Source organism: Danio aesculapii, chromosome 24 (assembly GCF_903798145.1).
Source record: "Danio aesculapii chromosome 24, fDanAes4.1, whole genome shotgun sequence".
NCBI lineage: Eukaryota > Metazoa > Chordata > Actinopteri > Cypriniformes > Danionidae > Danio > Danio aesculapii.
In genome coordinates this window covers 34,388,586-34,402,674 of record NC_079458.1, presented here as the reverse complement: position 1 = coordinate 34,402,674, position 14,089 = coordinate 34,388,586, and the positions used below count along the sequence as shown (strand labels likewise).

The 14,089-nt window shown below is 35.7% G+C and overlaps 1 protein-coding gene across 8 annotated transcripts in view; it reads left to right on the top strand.

Moving 5' to 3' along the window:
• kmt2ca (lysine (K)-specific methyltransferase 2Ca) overlaps window positions 1-14,089 on the top strand; it is a 207,892-nt gene that overhangs the window by 124,519 nt on the left and 69,284 nt on the right. For 7 of the 8 annotated variants that reach the window (XM_056450455.1, XM_056450453.1, XM_056450451.1 and 4 more), the window contains exons 15-17: window positions 5,138-5,257; window positions 11,939-12,055; window positions 13,092-13,196. In XM_056450455.1, the coding sequence (XP_056306430.1) occupies window positions 5,138-5,257; window positions 11,939-12,055; window positions 13,092-13,196 (342 nt within the window). The remainder of the gene's footprint in view (window positions 1-5,137; window positions 5,258-11,938; window positions 12,056-13,091; window positions 13,197-14,089) is intronic. The other variant, XM_056450456.1, reaches the window with a different exon arrangement.

Genomic DNA, 14,089 nt, shown 5'->3' with positions numbered 1-14,089 from the left:
GCTCTCGACTTCTAATACTGCGCTCACAATATTTGTCAATGAAATAACGCCACAGGTAGTTGGTAGATCTGTGTAAAAGGTCCAACAGGCTCTGCTGCCACAGCTGGAAAAAATCCTTGAGGAAACACTGCATGATTTATGATTTTCTGGGGAGTCAAGCAAAAGCAAAAATTAAATAATCACTGTATTATACTGATAATAATAACATTATATTGTTTAATTGAGTACAGTTAACCTTTTAAGTCTTTTGTGTCTCCAGAATGTGTAAGGTTTCAGATCAAAGCACCCATCAGATTATTTATTATACCTTTCAGAACATTGGAATTTTCAGCAATGTAATGTCTGTTCAACTGTAATCCCGACAACATTACAGATCCCTGCAATGTGCACATTACGATATCGATGCTGAAACGATATATTGTGCAGTCCTAGCTGTTGTGCATATTTTTAGATTGGGTTAGATTGCCCTCAAATTAAGATGTTAATACCCCAACCCCCCAAAATGTTGTTAAAGTAATTTCTTGCAAATCATGCAAGCATGTTTGAGTTTCTATGAGAACAAATTAGTTTTTTCTTTTAAAAAATTGGTTTTTGTACATTTGTAATCACTGTATTTGAATTCTCTGAATATGCATTCATAATGCTAATAAATGTATTAAATGAAAAAATATATATATTCTTAAACTGTTTGCTTTATAGAGGTATTTAGACCTTTATGTGTGTTTCCCAAAGTAAAGTTGTAACACAGTGTGAAAATGAGTACATTTTTGTTTATTTATTTTGAATGTTTTTATCTCTTCTGCAGAGCTATAAAGATGTTCTAAACATTTTCAGTTTTTCTAACTTACATCATTCTGCAAATCTCTGCTAGTTATTCATAAAGCATCTCTCCAAAAACATATCAGTAAACTCAGTCAGCAAACCAAAACCTGATTATCTTTTTGTTCTTTACAGAGTAAAGCTTCTTCACAAAAAGAACCAAGATCCGAATAGCTCTGTTTGGAATGAAATCATTAAGTTTGATTGAATTAATCTTGTAGAGGAGTGAATCAAAGAAACTGCAAGCTTAAAAAATGAGATAGAGCAGAGATAAAAGTGAAAGGAGTCGTTAGATTTTCAGGTACAGTGATATGATATCATGATATTTTGCTCCAGATAATGATAGATCACGATATCAGCGATATATCACAAGAAAACCATCCACAATGTGTCAAGATATTTCTAAATGAAGAGGGGGAAAATGCATCAAAGTGTAATAAGATGTATTTCTTTTATTAACAGCACATAAATTATATTTAAATTATATTTTGTAAAACTGCAACTTTGATATGTGTTCGATCCACCATAACGAGAAGCGCTACCTCATGTACTGCTGCCTAAGTGCTAAATGGTAGCAGTGCAAGGCTGATGAATTAATCAGATCTTTTGTAACTATAAACAAATATCAATACTTGGCTACATCGATAATGTATAGCAGGTGGAATTATCACAATAAAACAGCATATCGATATTTTGTCCTGCCCCTGTTATTGAATAAGTATATGTAATGTAAAATGTAAACACTGTACAATCTTTATCGCTGATTAAGTGTAATAATCCCCTCTCCACATTGCAGATGCTGCGATGTGACTATTGCGAATGCACACATTGCGATATCGATGCTGACATGATATATTGTGCAGCCCTAGTGTCAGGTATTAAGCAGACCTAAAGAAATAACTCAAGATAAAGCTTATTCTTGGGTTACTGTTATAGTAGCAAACATTAGTACTCAAGTGGGCAATAGTTATACATGTATCTACCTTTTTTATTTATAAAGATAGCTAGGTTTAATGCATTTAACATACTTAGTCATTGTATTTGGAGAGCGTTTTTGAAATTGCTTGTGATAGAATTACTGGAGAGCATATACTGTATGTGTATATATGTTTCTCTGGCTCTGGTTGCATTTCTCTCTCTGTGGAAGACGCACCATCTGGGCAGAGTGTAATTTGAAGGGTGGGCAGCTGTCATTGGCTCCAGCTGAGATTTCCGGTTTGGTGTGTGTAAGTGCGCTCATGAGTGTGTGGGAGCCCCTAAGTTATCGTGTTTGTGTAATAGAAAGAAAGACTTCTTTTTGTTTTAGAAATGAACCTCTAACGCTTTTTGAGGTAACTCCTGCTGACTCCAGGCACGGATTCCTGTCTGAAATTTTGTAGCATTTTCTGATCTGTTAGGGTTGAGGTTTTGTTTGTTGGTTTTTATTTGGAAGATTCTCTCACTGGCCACTTTATTAGGTGCACCTTACTAGTACCAGGTTGGACCTCCTTTTGCGTTCAGATTTGCCTTAATCTTTTGATTCAACAAGGTACTGGAATTATTCCTGAGATTTTGGTCCATATTGACATGACAGCATCACGCAGTTGCAGCAGATTTGTCGGCTGCACATCCATGATGCGAATCTGCCGTTCCACCACATCCCAAAAGTGCTCTATTGGATTGAGATCTGGTGGCTGTGAAGGCCATTTGAGTAGAGGGAATTGTCATGTTCAAGAAACCAGTCTGAGATGATTCGCACTTTCACATGGCGTGTTATCCTGCTGGAAGTAGCCATCAGAAGATGGGCAAACTGTGGTCATAAAGGGATGGGCTTGGTCAGCAACAATACTCAGGTAGACTGTGGCGTTGACATCATGCTCAGTTGGGACTAATGGGCCCAAAGTGTGCCAACAATATCCCCTACACCATTAAACCATTACCACCAGCCTGAACCGTTGATACAAAGGCAGTATAGATCCATGCTTTCATGATGTTGACGCCAAATTCTGACCCTACCATGCGAATGTCACAGCAGAAATCAAGACAATTTCGTGTTGTGTGTTCAGAGATGCTCTTCTGCATACCTCAGTTGTTACAAGTGGTTGTTTGAGTTACTGTTGTCTTTCTATCCGCTGGAACAAGTCTGGCCATTCTCCTCTGACCTCTGGCATCAACAAGGCGTTTGCACCCACATAACTGCGCTCACTGGATATTTTCTCTTTTTCAGACCATTCTCTGTAAACCCTGGAGATGGTTGTGTGTGAAAATCCCAGTAGATCAGCAGTTTCTGAAATACTACACCAACAGCCATGTTCGAAGTCATTTTAATCACCTTTCTTCCCCATTCTGATGCTCAGTTTGAACTGCAGCAGATCGTCTTGACCATGTCTAGAAGTTGGACAGGTGTATCTAATAAAGTGGCCGATGAGTGTATGTGTCTGGTAACTGAAAGAGATTTTATATTACCATATAAATCGTGTTAAAGTGTCTCATGGGCTTTAACCCATTAAGAAAAGTGTTTACCTCTTAATTTATTTCATGGTACTTTGATCCATTTTTGTTCTTTTTGAAAAACCTCAGGACTAGAAAAGTGACATCGCATGACCGTTCGTTACCAAATCAATTTTCCCACATAGTCGTCACTTAACCATATTTTATTATTTACGCTATGGCTTTATACACAAGCATGTTTGCATGATACAATTTGTTTCTCATTTGCCTCCTTTCACTCACTCTTTTAACTCATGTTTCTTGGAGAGCTATTCTGTTTCTTTCCCTTTTAATGATGATAATTCTTTGGTCATGTGCTTAAAGAAAAGTAATTTGCTTTATTAAGTACTATTGTGTTATGTTCTGGGTTCAATGCAAGTTAAAATCAAACATTTGTTGTTTACCACAGAAAATAATGCAAAACTACATACTGTAATGGAAACATACCCAATTTTTAAAGTTTTGTCGCTTATAAATATTTCATTACAGGCATATAGATTTTGTTGTGTTACAGAAAATAAGTATTGTACATGTCACCATTTTTTTCAGAAATCATATTTCTAAATGTGCCGTTGACTTGAAATTTTCACTGGAACCGAAGAAATCCATATATGCAAAGAAAACTAATCTATTTTGCTTACAAATTAAGTTATGCATAATAAGATTAAATGATGCATGGAAAAAGTGTTGAACACATGAAAAAAGGGAGGTGGAGAAAGGCAGTGAAAGCCCAGACAGCAGCTGAAATCTCTCAGTAGTTATTCAGCAACCCTCTGCCTTTGTAAATTAATATTCGCTGTTTCAGTCTAACATCTACATTATCAGGATGATGAAGATGAAACTAGGTTGGACATTTCAGCAAGACAATGATCCACAGTCAAGGAAACTCTCAAATGCTTTCAGAGAAAGAAAATCAAGCTGTGGAATGACCCAGCCAATCACCTGACTTGAATCCAATAATACGTTTCAGTAGTTCAGTAATTCCTCCTTGTGTCATTTAATTGTTATTACACATAACTAATTTTATTTATTTATTGTTTTGTTTTGTTTTTACGTTTGTTTTGTTTGAGATTTTACCAAAATTTGGTTCAATTCCATGTCAACAGCTCCAGAAATATTATTCCCAGGAAAAAAAACATGACGTTCAATACTTATTATCCAAGCTGTATTATTGTGTGTGGTAATCGGCAGCATGTCATTGTGCTGTTCTGAGATTAAGTTGTATTGAAGCTCAGACATTCCTTATAGTAGAGCTTTGGGACAAAATGATACATGACAGCGTATACTAGAGTAACCAACCCACAGCTGTTATTTATTATTTATAATTCAGAAATAATTTTCATTTTGTAAAACAAAAAAGGCCTTGCGGGGGTTTGTGTTATGCATTGTAATTACACACACTATCCCTCATTAGCTCGTTAAACAGGCTAAATGCTCCCCATGACGCTTTGCGCTTTTTGAAATTCTGTTTTTCCTCAAAGAGCTGCTTGTTGTCATGCTGACACCATCGCGCTTGTTTTGAACAAACAAATAAACAAGGTTGTTTCCATGGAGGCATAATCACGTTTCATTACAAGGATTTAGCAGACCTACAAAACTAAATCTCACACAAAGCAAATACCTTCTCATTTCACACATTTCACATAGCATCACTGTCATGCTTCAGGAATTTGTCCCAAACGCAATACCTTACTTTATTTGCTCGGTATGACGCATTTGTGTATTGCATACATTTGACATGCTGTGTTCTTATTGCTGACTATCACATTTACGTTGCTGCATTTTGTCGCCCCTCATCTTCCCCTCATCACCTTCCTCCCTCCGTCTCCTCTCCGCCGCTCTACCTTAGGGTGCATGGAGTAACCGTAGCGCAATGAGCTCACCTTCCTGGTCGCCAGAGCGCTCGGACGCTTGGGACAGCCCTAAGACCAGGCCGATGCACGGGCTGCCCGTCTGGACCATGAGATTGGTAAATGAGGGAAAGGGTTTTTTTTTTTTTGGCTCTGGAGGGGTTTGAGCTTTTAAGGTGGGTGTGGGTCAGAAACGATCCACTGGTTTAGGCTAGAAGGTAAGCTCAAAGCTAGGAATTATTAGCAAAGGGCACAAGTGGTTATGCCTTTGATTGTTTTATTTTCTTTGTTTATTGTGTGAGTGCTGAATTCAGATCTTGATATATACATGTTTTTTTTTTTTTATTTGATGTGTCATGCTGGGGTTTATTCAAACACGCTTCTATTAGAATATGGAAAATTGCTGCAGGGGTCATCTAGTAGTTGAATCAGCCATTATAACCAATATTACAGCCACTTTGTGATCTACGGTGAAAAGCTTGATATATTTGTTAATAGGCCTTTAAAGATAAACACACTATGGAAAACAGCCAATTACAAACAGTTTGCACAAGTTACTCTGGCTGATATTGTGAAACCCAAACACCCAAATATTGCTCACAAATCCAGCATAAGCAAAGCAAACACGTTCTATTTTCATGCCTCTATCACACTATAACTTCTCCCTAATGATAAAAAGCCCTTTAAAACCGATTATTTCCTACACCCTATATATGCCCGCAATCACTGATTGACAACAAGTGTGTTGCTAGCTGTCTCATAGATTTTATTTCCACCTATCGATACTTCCAGGACTGTATACGTTTTTTTTTTTTTTTTTATCTTTGTTTATTATTATTCTAAGTCCAAATTATTTCAATTTCAACTGTTTCTAAGTAAATGATTATACTTTCAAGTTAAATTCAATGCAATTCAAAGTTTTAAGATGGTTTAGGAGTGTCTTAAAGCTTTGTAAACAATTTATGAAATCAAGATGAGCCTATTTGATTACAATTGTAGATTTTCATCCCTCATGATTGCTTACTGAGTATTTGACAAAAATGCATTTGCTCTTTCATTATGTTCTCTATTACATGCTCTCGTGTTCATTTTGTACATTAATATTAGGGATGCACCAATTTGTTACCACTAAATATTATCAGTCCAAAACTGCATATTCGAAATTTGGCCTAAAGAGAAAAATGGCAAAAAATATGAGCAGAAAAAAGCAATGTTCAGTGCGCTGGTTTCACTCTCCCTCCAGCCACCGTTGACTAGCTTTCACACCCTGCAATCAGAGTTCAAAGTAGCTCAATATTCCACTCTGGATATTCTGCTCATGTACTATATACACTGTAAGAAAAATGTTAGTTAGCAGTTTCCGTATTTTGGGGTTCACAAGTGTTTGTGAATTGCATTATGGAACCTAAATCTCTGCTCTGTCAACTTTTGATGAAAATTCAACTCTGTAGTTGAACAAAGGGACTTTTATTGGCATTTTAGTAGTTTGAAATAATAAAAGGTATAAAAAATAACAAGTAGAGAAGTAAGTCTGTTAAAATAACAGAAAATGTATCTGTTTTTATTAGGGAGGCACCAATGCCATTTTTTGGACATTTTTGACACTGTATCGACTGATACAGATCCGATCACAATACTGTGCCGTTTTTTTTTAACATGATGCAGTTTCTATAGTTCTGGTGATAAACTCAAATAACATATATTCTTTAGTAAAAATACCTATAGACCTTCTGTATATGACAGACGGCACAATCTAACTAAAAACCTGCTTGCTATAAACTATATGCTACATTATTTGAGCATTTATTATGACATTGATTTGATCAGCTGGACCAGCTTATGTTTCCTTTTTCAATATTAAGATTTTTCTTTGAAATCTGTTATAGGCTACCACTATTGACCCAAATCGTTGGTAAAATAACCAGCCTTTTAGCAAAGCCTGATATTTTCCTGCAGGTTTGAAGCAGACTAAACTAAACTGTCTGAGGCCAGTTTTACTTAATAAACATTCCCTTGCCTAAACTCGTCGCGAGTGAGATGGAGAAACTGAATGCATGTCTGAAATTTTGTCTTAAATTATCTTTTTGAAACGATTTTCGTTTAGTGTAATTTGTTGGTTATTTGAATTTATTTGTTGTTGGTCAGTAATCTACAAAATAAACAAGATTATTTGAGGTGAAGTTCAAAACAGGGTCCGTATATGCTTCAGCGCACAAACTGACAAACAGGTCTGTTAAATAAAATGTTAATATAAATAAAATTACAGTAAAAATATTCACAATTTCAAAGTAGCCTGTATGAGGCTAAATATTTTTTTGTTAATGACGATCCATATTGCGTCCGTCAGTTTCACTTTTATTAATTTAATCAACTACTTTGACCACAACGAGCCAGGCTTTACAAACTATTCGCAGCATTTAAAGTATTCCCCTAGGAGGAATAAAATCAGTCGGAAGGATGAGAGAACAGAAACTTATTATGAGAATAATTTTTCGGAGTGGCGCATGTTGCGTCTGCATAGACGGTGCATGAATGACACGCTTAATGCATCAATGAGACACAGCGCACAGCCCTCCGGTATCTTCCAAAAGAGCAGCACAAAAGGAAGAAATCAGTGCGTTGAGAATCTCTCCAATATATTATTGACCCTCTTTATTTTAAAGTTTCAAGTAGGCCTACTTTCTGTGTGAAGAGCAGGTAATAACCCTCTCCACACCAGTGTTGCAAATACGATCTGCTGATTTAACAGACACAGCGCAACATGATTTAGAAACAGCAACGATCTCCATGTTGCAAATCAAAATGAAGCGATTTAATGCAAAACTAAATGCATTTCTCCACTGATTATTTTAATTAATAAGAACAAATAGTCTTGGAGAAAGTTTTTCGTGTTGTCATAAACGAGACACGCAGCTTGAATTGTAAATGAATGGAGAATGATTGACAGGCATAGCGGAGGGATGCGCTGAAATGAACATGAATTTAGGCACTTGAATATTCATCTGTACTTCAGATTAAACTATAGAATGGCTTCAGATTTAGGATATAATAGGCCTACATGACAACTTTCTAGTGCCTTATAATAGGCTACCTTCATGGCTTTTGTTGGCTTATAAATTACACAGAATATAGCGCATGCGCAAGATCGAATAGGGATCGGTACCAGCTGGCGGATATCCGATCCAGCAAAAATATGCAGTATCAAACCGATATTTTTTATACAGTAATTTACAACACCAACCCAGACATATAAGATATTACTTTTAAACTGTTAAAAATGTTAATAAAAGTCACTTGTTTAAACTTTTCAAGGTTAGAAGTTGTTGGAAGAAAGATCAAAATCCCATAATGCAATTCTAAAGGATAAATAAACAGGGGAAAATAAACAAAATAAAAACTTAACCTGATAAGCTGCCGATATTTATTTATTTATTAACCTGATAATATGCCGATATTACCGATATTTCTTTTTACAGTGTATGCATGAACGCATACTTATGTATGCATGAACCACACATACTCATTGGAAAAGCAAAGTCTGCTCAAAGAGCACGCTGGCAGGACGTTTTTTTATAACATGCTTGTTCCTGCTGCTTGCAATTGGGCTACTGTGCTGTCATGACAGTAACATCTCTTGACTCATTACTGTCAATAAAATTTCAGTCAAAAAATGTATTTATTTTATTGCTTTATGTTTTTTAAACCAGTATAATTTAAGATATCGAGTTCAATTTTAATCATTTTTGGCCCAGCATTTTCATTTGGGTGCATCCCTGATTAATGCACTCTTTCATATAATGGCATGTTCACATAACAAACTCTGCACATCTCTCCAAATGCATGTGCACGAGACACCAGAGTTGCATCCTTCCCATTGCAGCAATATCTCATCAGAATTGCTCTTCCACTCTGGCTGCACTCGAGCAGATTTAGAGGAGTGCCTTCCTTAACCCTCGTCTATTTTTTCCCTCTCCATAATTCATTTCTGCACAAATTAGACTCAGACTGTAAAGGCGACCGAGTGCGCCAAGCTTCCTTAGGCAATCTCTCTAAATGAAGTTGACGTCTCCTGTCTGAGTAGTGCTGCTTGGCTACAGTGAGGTAATTACCTGGGAGGAAGTGGGAATTGGGCCAGAGTTTCAGCCTCGATGCAAACGCAACATGACACCTTCAGAAGCTGGGCGAGTTGGCAGAAGCCTGGCCTGAAATGTGATCTGTAAGTCAGTGTAGTGTTCAGGGAGTCGGGCAGAACCTCGGAGGGTCAGGTCTGGGGATGGGTGGATGAGTTTGTATCACAAACACAGATGCAACTGGTTTGGTGCCTTCCAGAAAGGTTTGTAGAGTGTAGAGATTAAGTGAAATTTTTTTGTGTGTGTGTTTGAATTTCAGTGCAATGAAAGATTCAATAATTATCCCTTTGACTGCCACTGTACCAAACGATTGACCCTGTTTTTACTGTTTTAAATAATAACTGTTAAAGTCATTTAAAGAATGACTGTTTTAAATAATGGTTTACACGCACAGCATTGTTGGTTTACAAAAAAAATCAAACATCCTGGTGCCCTACTACACTTAATTTTGGTTTTATTTAAAAAAAAAACTAAACAAAAAAAAAACAAGAAAACATGTTAAACGAGAATCTAAAATATTTTATGGCATAATTTAAAAAAAAAAGAGGATTTTGTATTCAATGTTTTATTGTGAATCTTTTTTTTTAAATAAATTGGTCTTACACTTCATATTTTCATATTTTTCATAATATATGTATTCATTCTGGTACTTTTACCATAAACCAACATACAGTATTAATCATTTGGTAGAGGCTGATATTTTAGAAATTATGAGAAGTGTTAAAAAAAATGCATTGAGTGTGTTAACTAGTGACGTTAGGAGTTAAGAAATGCAATCCAAACATTTTTTCTTGTTGGGGTAGTTAAAATGTTATGTAATAATGTAATTATAATATGCATTATGGTATATTGATAATATTATTATTTATGATCATTTAGAGAGTAAAAATCTACCTGAAAATAATAAATGTTTAAATATTGAAATTAAATATTTTAACAACAGGAGTGGTGATGTTGCTGAATTACTTTTTTCTTCTGTGAAATCTTCTGATCGATAGTATTTTTTTTAAAAAAGTTGATAAACAGAGGGAAAATAAGTATTGAACACGTCACCATTTTTCTCAGAAAACATATTTCTAAAGGTGCCGTTGACTTGAAATTTCTCCCAGATGTTGTTAAGAACCAAATAAATCCATATATGCAAAGAAAACAAATCGAATTAGTTTTGCGTTATGCGTAGACCCACACAGAATCTGCGATTTCTGCAGATTTTTAGCACATTACTGAGTCTATTCACACAACTGTTCAAAAGTTTGGGGTCACTTTTTTTTTTTTTTAATTTTTTTTATTTTATTTAATGATTTAAATAAAATTAATCTGTTCATCAAGGTGGAATTTATTACATGTAAGAATATTTTTTAATTGTTAAATATTATTCCTTATTTATTTGTTACTCATTGTATGTAGATTCAAATGAAATTATTACTCCAGTCATTATTGCTTTTATCACTATTTCCATTAATAATAATAATAATAATAATAATTAATATTAGAATGATTTCTGAAGGATCATGTGACTCTGAAGGCTGGAGTAATGAAGCTGAAAATTCATCTTTAAAATCACTGAAATAAGTTATGAAATTAAATTATAAAATACTTTTGAACAGTTGTTTTATAGTGCAATAACATTTTACAATATTTGATTAAATAAATGCAGCCTTGGTAAGCAGAATAAGCTTATTTTAAAACATTTAAAAATTCTACTGTTCTTAGTTACGATACTCGCAAAAATTTGATTTTTTTTAACAAAATTCTGCACAAATATAGCAAAAAATGTCCGCAGATTCTGTCTGGCCCTAGTTATGCATAATAAAACTAAATGACACAGGGGGAAAGTATTGAGCACATGAAAGAAGGGAGGTGTAGAAAGGCAGTGAAAGCCCAGACAGCAGCTGAAATCTCTCAGTAGTTCTTTAGCAACCTTCTGCTTTTCATCATTGTAAATGAATATTAGCTGCTTCAGTCCAACATCTACATTTGCAGGAGGATGAAGATGAAACCAGGGTGGACATTTCAGCAAGACATTAATCCAAAACAGCCAAGCAAACTCTCAAATGCTTTCAGAGATTTCAAGCTGTGGAATGGCCCAGCCACTCACCTGACTTGAACCCGAAAGAAAAAACAAATTAAAGATTGTCAGGTGAGACCCACAGAACCATCAAGATCTGTACACTCTGTTGAAGTCTGTGGAAAAAACTCACACCTGAGCAACTCATGTGACTTTATTCTCAGTATGAAAGGCGTCTTTAAGCTGCCATCTAAAAAAAAAAAAACTTTTAAATGAAGTATTAAATAAACTTCTGTATATTCTCCTTGTGTAATTCTATTGTTATTACACATCACTAATATTTCATATTTTTTTGTTTAGTTTTATTTTTATGCTTGTATTGTTTGAGTTTTTCCAAAATCTGGTTCAATTCCATGTCAACAGCACCTCTAGAAATGATAGTCCCAGGAAAAAACATGACGTGTTCAATACTTATTTTGCCCACTGTATGTGTTTTGAAACAAGCATACCAACATAAATAATTTGTGTAAATTTCCACCTCTGTTACTATATTTCTACTGAGGTTTAAAGACTTTATTTTAACTGACCTATATTATCCAAACTCCAATTTTCAGAAGTGTGCCTTACAAGAAATGAAGTAATATCCTGTCTTTATTTGCTAGGGTCGTGGATCTGGCTTTCCTGGAAGGCGACGACCCAGGGGAGCTAACCTGTCTGGAAGAGGTGGCAGGGGACGCTCCAGGCTAAAGATGGAGAGCAGCCCTGTGGTGACCCCTGGGGTACGAAGCCCCCACCTCTACACGCATAAATAAAACAGCACTCAGATGTGCTTAATGCTCACATTAAAGCCTGAGAAATGCACTCACGCTCAGCAGAGCTTCAGCAGCAGTTCCCGGCCCAAATGGCCTTTTCAAAATAGCAAATGCTGACATTTCCCCCAACACAAATGACTTGTGATGGGGGAGAGCGAGCCAGAATGTACTTGGCTGCCAATATTATAAAATGGGCGATTTGATTCTCAGCGGTCATCTTGTAGTTTGCACACATTTCTGAACATCTTGTCTTAATTTGATTGACTAAATGCTGTATGTATTTGGTTGGAAAACGATTACCAGTGCAGATTTCACACAGAACCCAAATTATATACCTGTAAAATTCAGTAAGCACAGCTTCGTTAAGTAAATTAAAAGAGCATATATAGGTTGTTTTCAATCAAGTGGTTCTAGTGACGCGCGAAATTCAGATGGAGGGCAGGTAGTCAAAAACTGAATGGGAGACATAGAGAAAAGTCTGTTTTTTTTGTGATCCATACCATATTTCATAGGAGAAATAAATAGAAAAAATCACCACATATGTTGGGCATGATACTTACATCATGAAGAGGGCTGAGTTTTCTACTAAACTAAAATATATTTGCCTATCATCGAGGCAGAATATAATACTATTGTACATGAGAATAAAATATTATAGTAAATGTTTGGAAGCATAATATAGATAATAACTTGTATTAAACCTATGTAGAAAAATCACTTCCTCCCCTCCATCTGAATTTTGCGCATCATCAATGACGTCATGTGAAAACAACCTATAGTATCATTATTTATATATAGTTTTAATTATGATGGCAGATGTAAAAGCAGAAGATAAAGAAGTGTGAGACAGCCTGAAAAGTATTTTGAGTGTTTGAATATGACTAAAACATTGTCCATAGTCGTTTATGAATACAACCTTGATATCATTAGACACAAAGTGTATAGTATTATGTTAGAAATGGGTGGATTTGAGTTGATAAAATGTAAACTGGTTCTGTTACAGGTGAGTTTTCTGGATTCTCCATATGTGGTAAAGGAAGAGGAGGAGAACTCAATGCACAACACTGTAGTCATGTTCTCCACCTCTGATTCCTTCACACTTAAACAAGTAAGTACTTGCTTTCACTTTGTGTTTGCCACGCACATGGACAATATTTGCATACTTAAAGGTCCTGTGAAATTAGAATATGTTTTTTTTAGATGTTAGAATCAGTATCGTTAGTTTTTAGGGTGTCTATAAGCTAGTGTGCACCAAAACAGTGACAAAATTTGCATTTAGGAGATATGAAGCTGTTTGTAGTTTGTCACTTCCGCCTAAGTGAATCAACAGTTTTGTTCACGTCACCTCATAGTTTAGTTTCTCATCAAATCTTGACCAATCAAATCTCTATAGTATCTGACATGCCCCACCCCCTTCAAGACGCTTCACATTTAATGCGCTTGAGCTCAACCGCTCTCGCTGAAAGAGCGGTGATAAAGCAAAACGCTATCGGTTGTTCTATAAAAAGGAAAGGAGCTACATTGTTCCACCCTCTCTTCATGTTTCGGTTGAGATTACGTCAAACATCGAATCAAAATGCACATTTTAAAGCACTTCACAAAACCTTTAATGTTTAAATCAAGCTCTTTAAAACATGGCATGTCTCCGTTGGGAGTGTAGTTTGATCATTAGTTTGGCAAATGTATGCATGGAAAATGTGCAGTTTGTGACCTTTGCTGCAGCCAGCCACCACTTCATTTTTTAAGTTAACATTACATGTTTTTCAAAAACTTTGACACTGTGTAGCTATCTGGGCTAGCATTCAGATGCTGCTGTGCTCATATTGCGCAATGGATTAGCAACAGTAACTTCATAACTTTACTATAAGAAGACTTGCTGACAGCTCTTGCTCACAAGATACAAATTCCCAGTCAAATGCGCATGAGAATGGCTAAAAAAATAATTATTGGTTTAACGGATCACAAATCTCATGGTTCGGATCACATTATGTTTTTTGATCA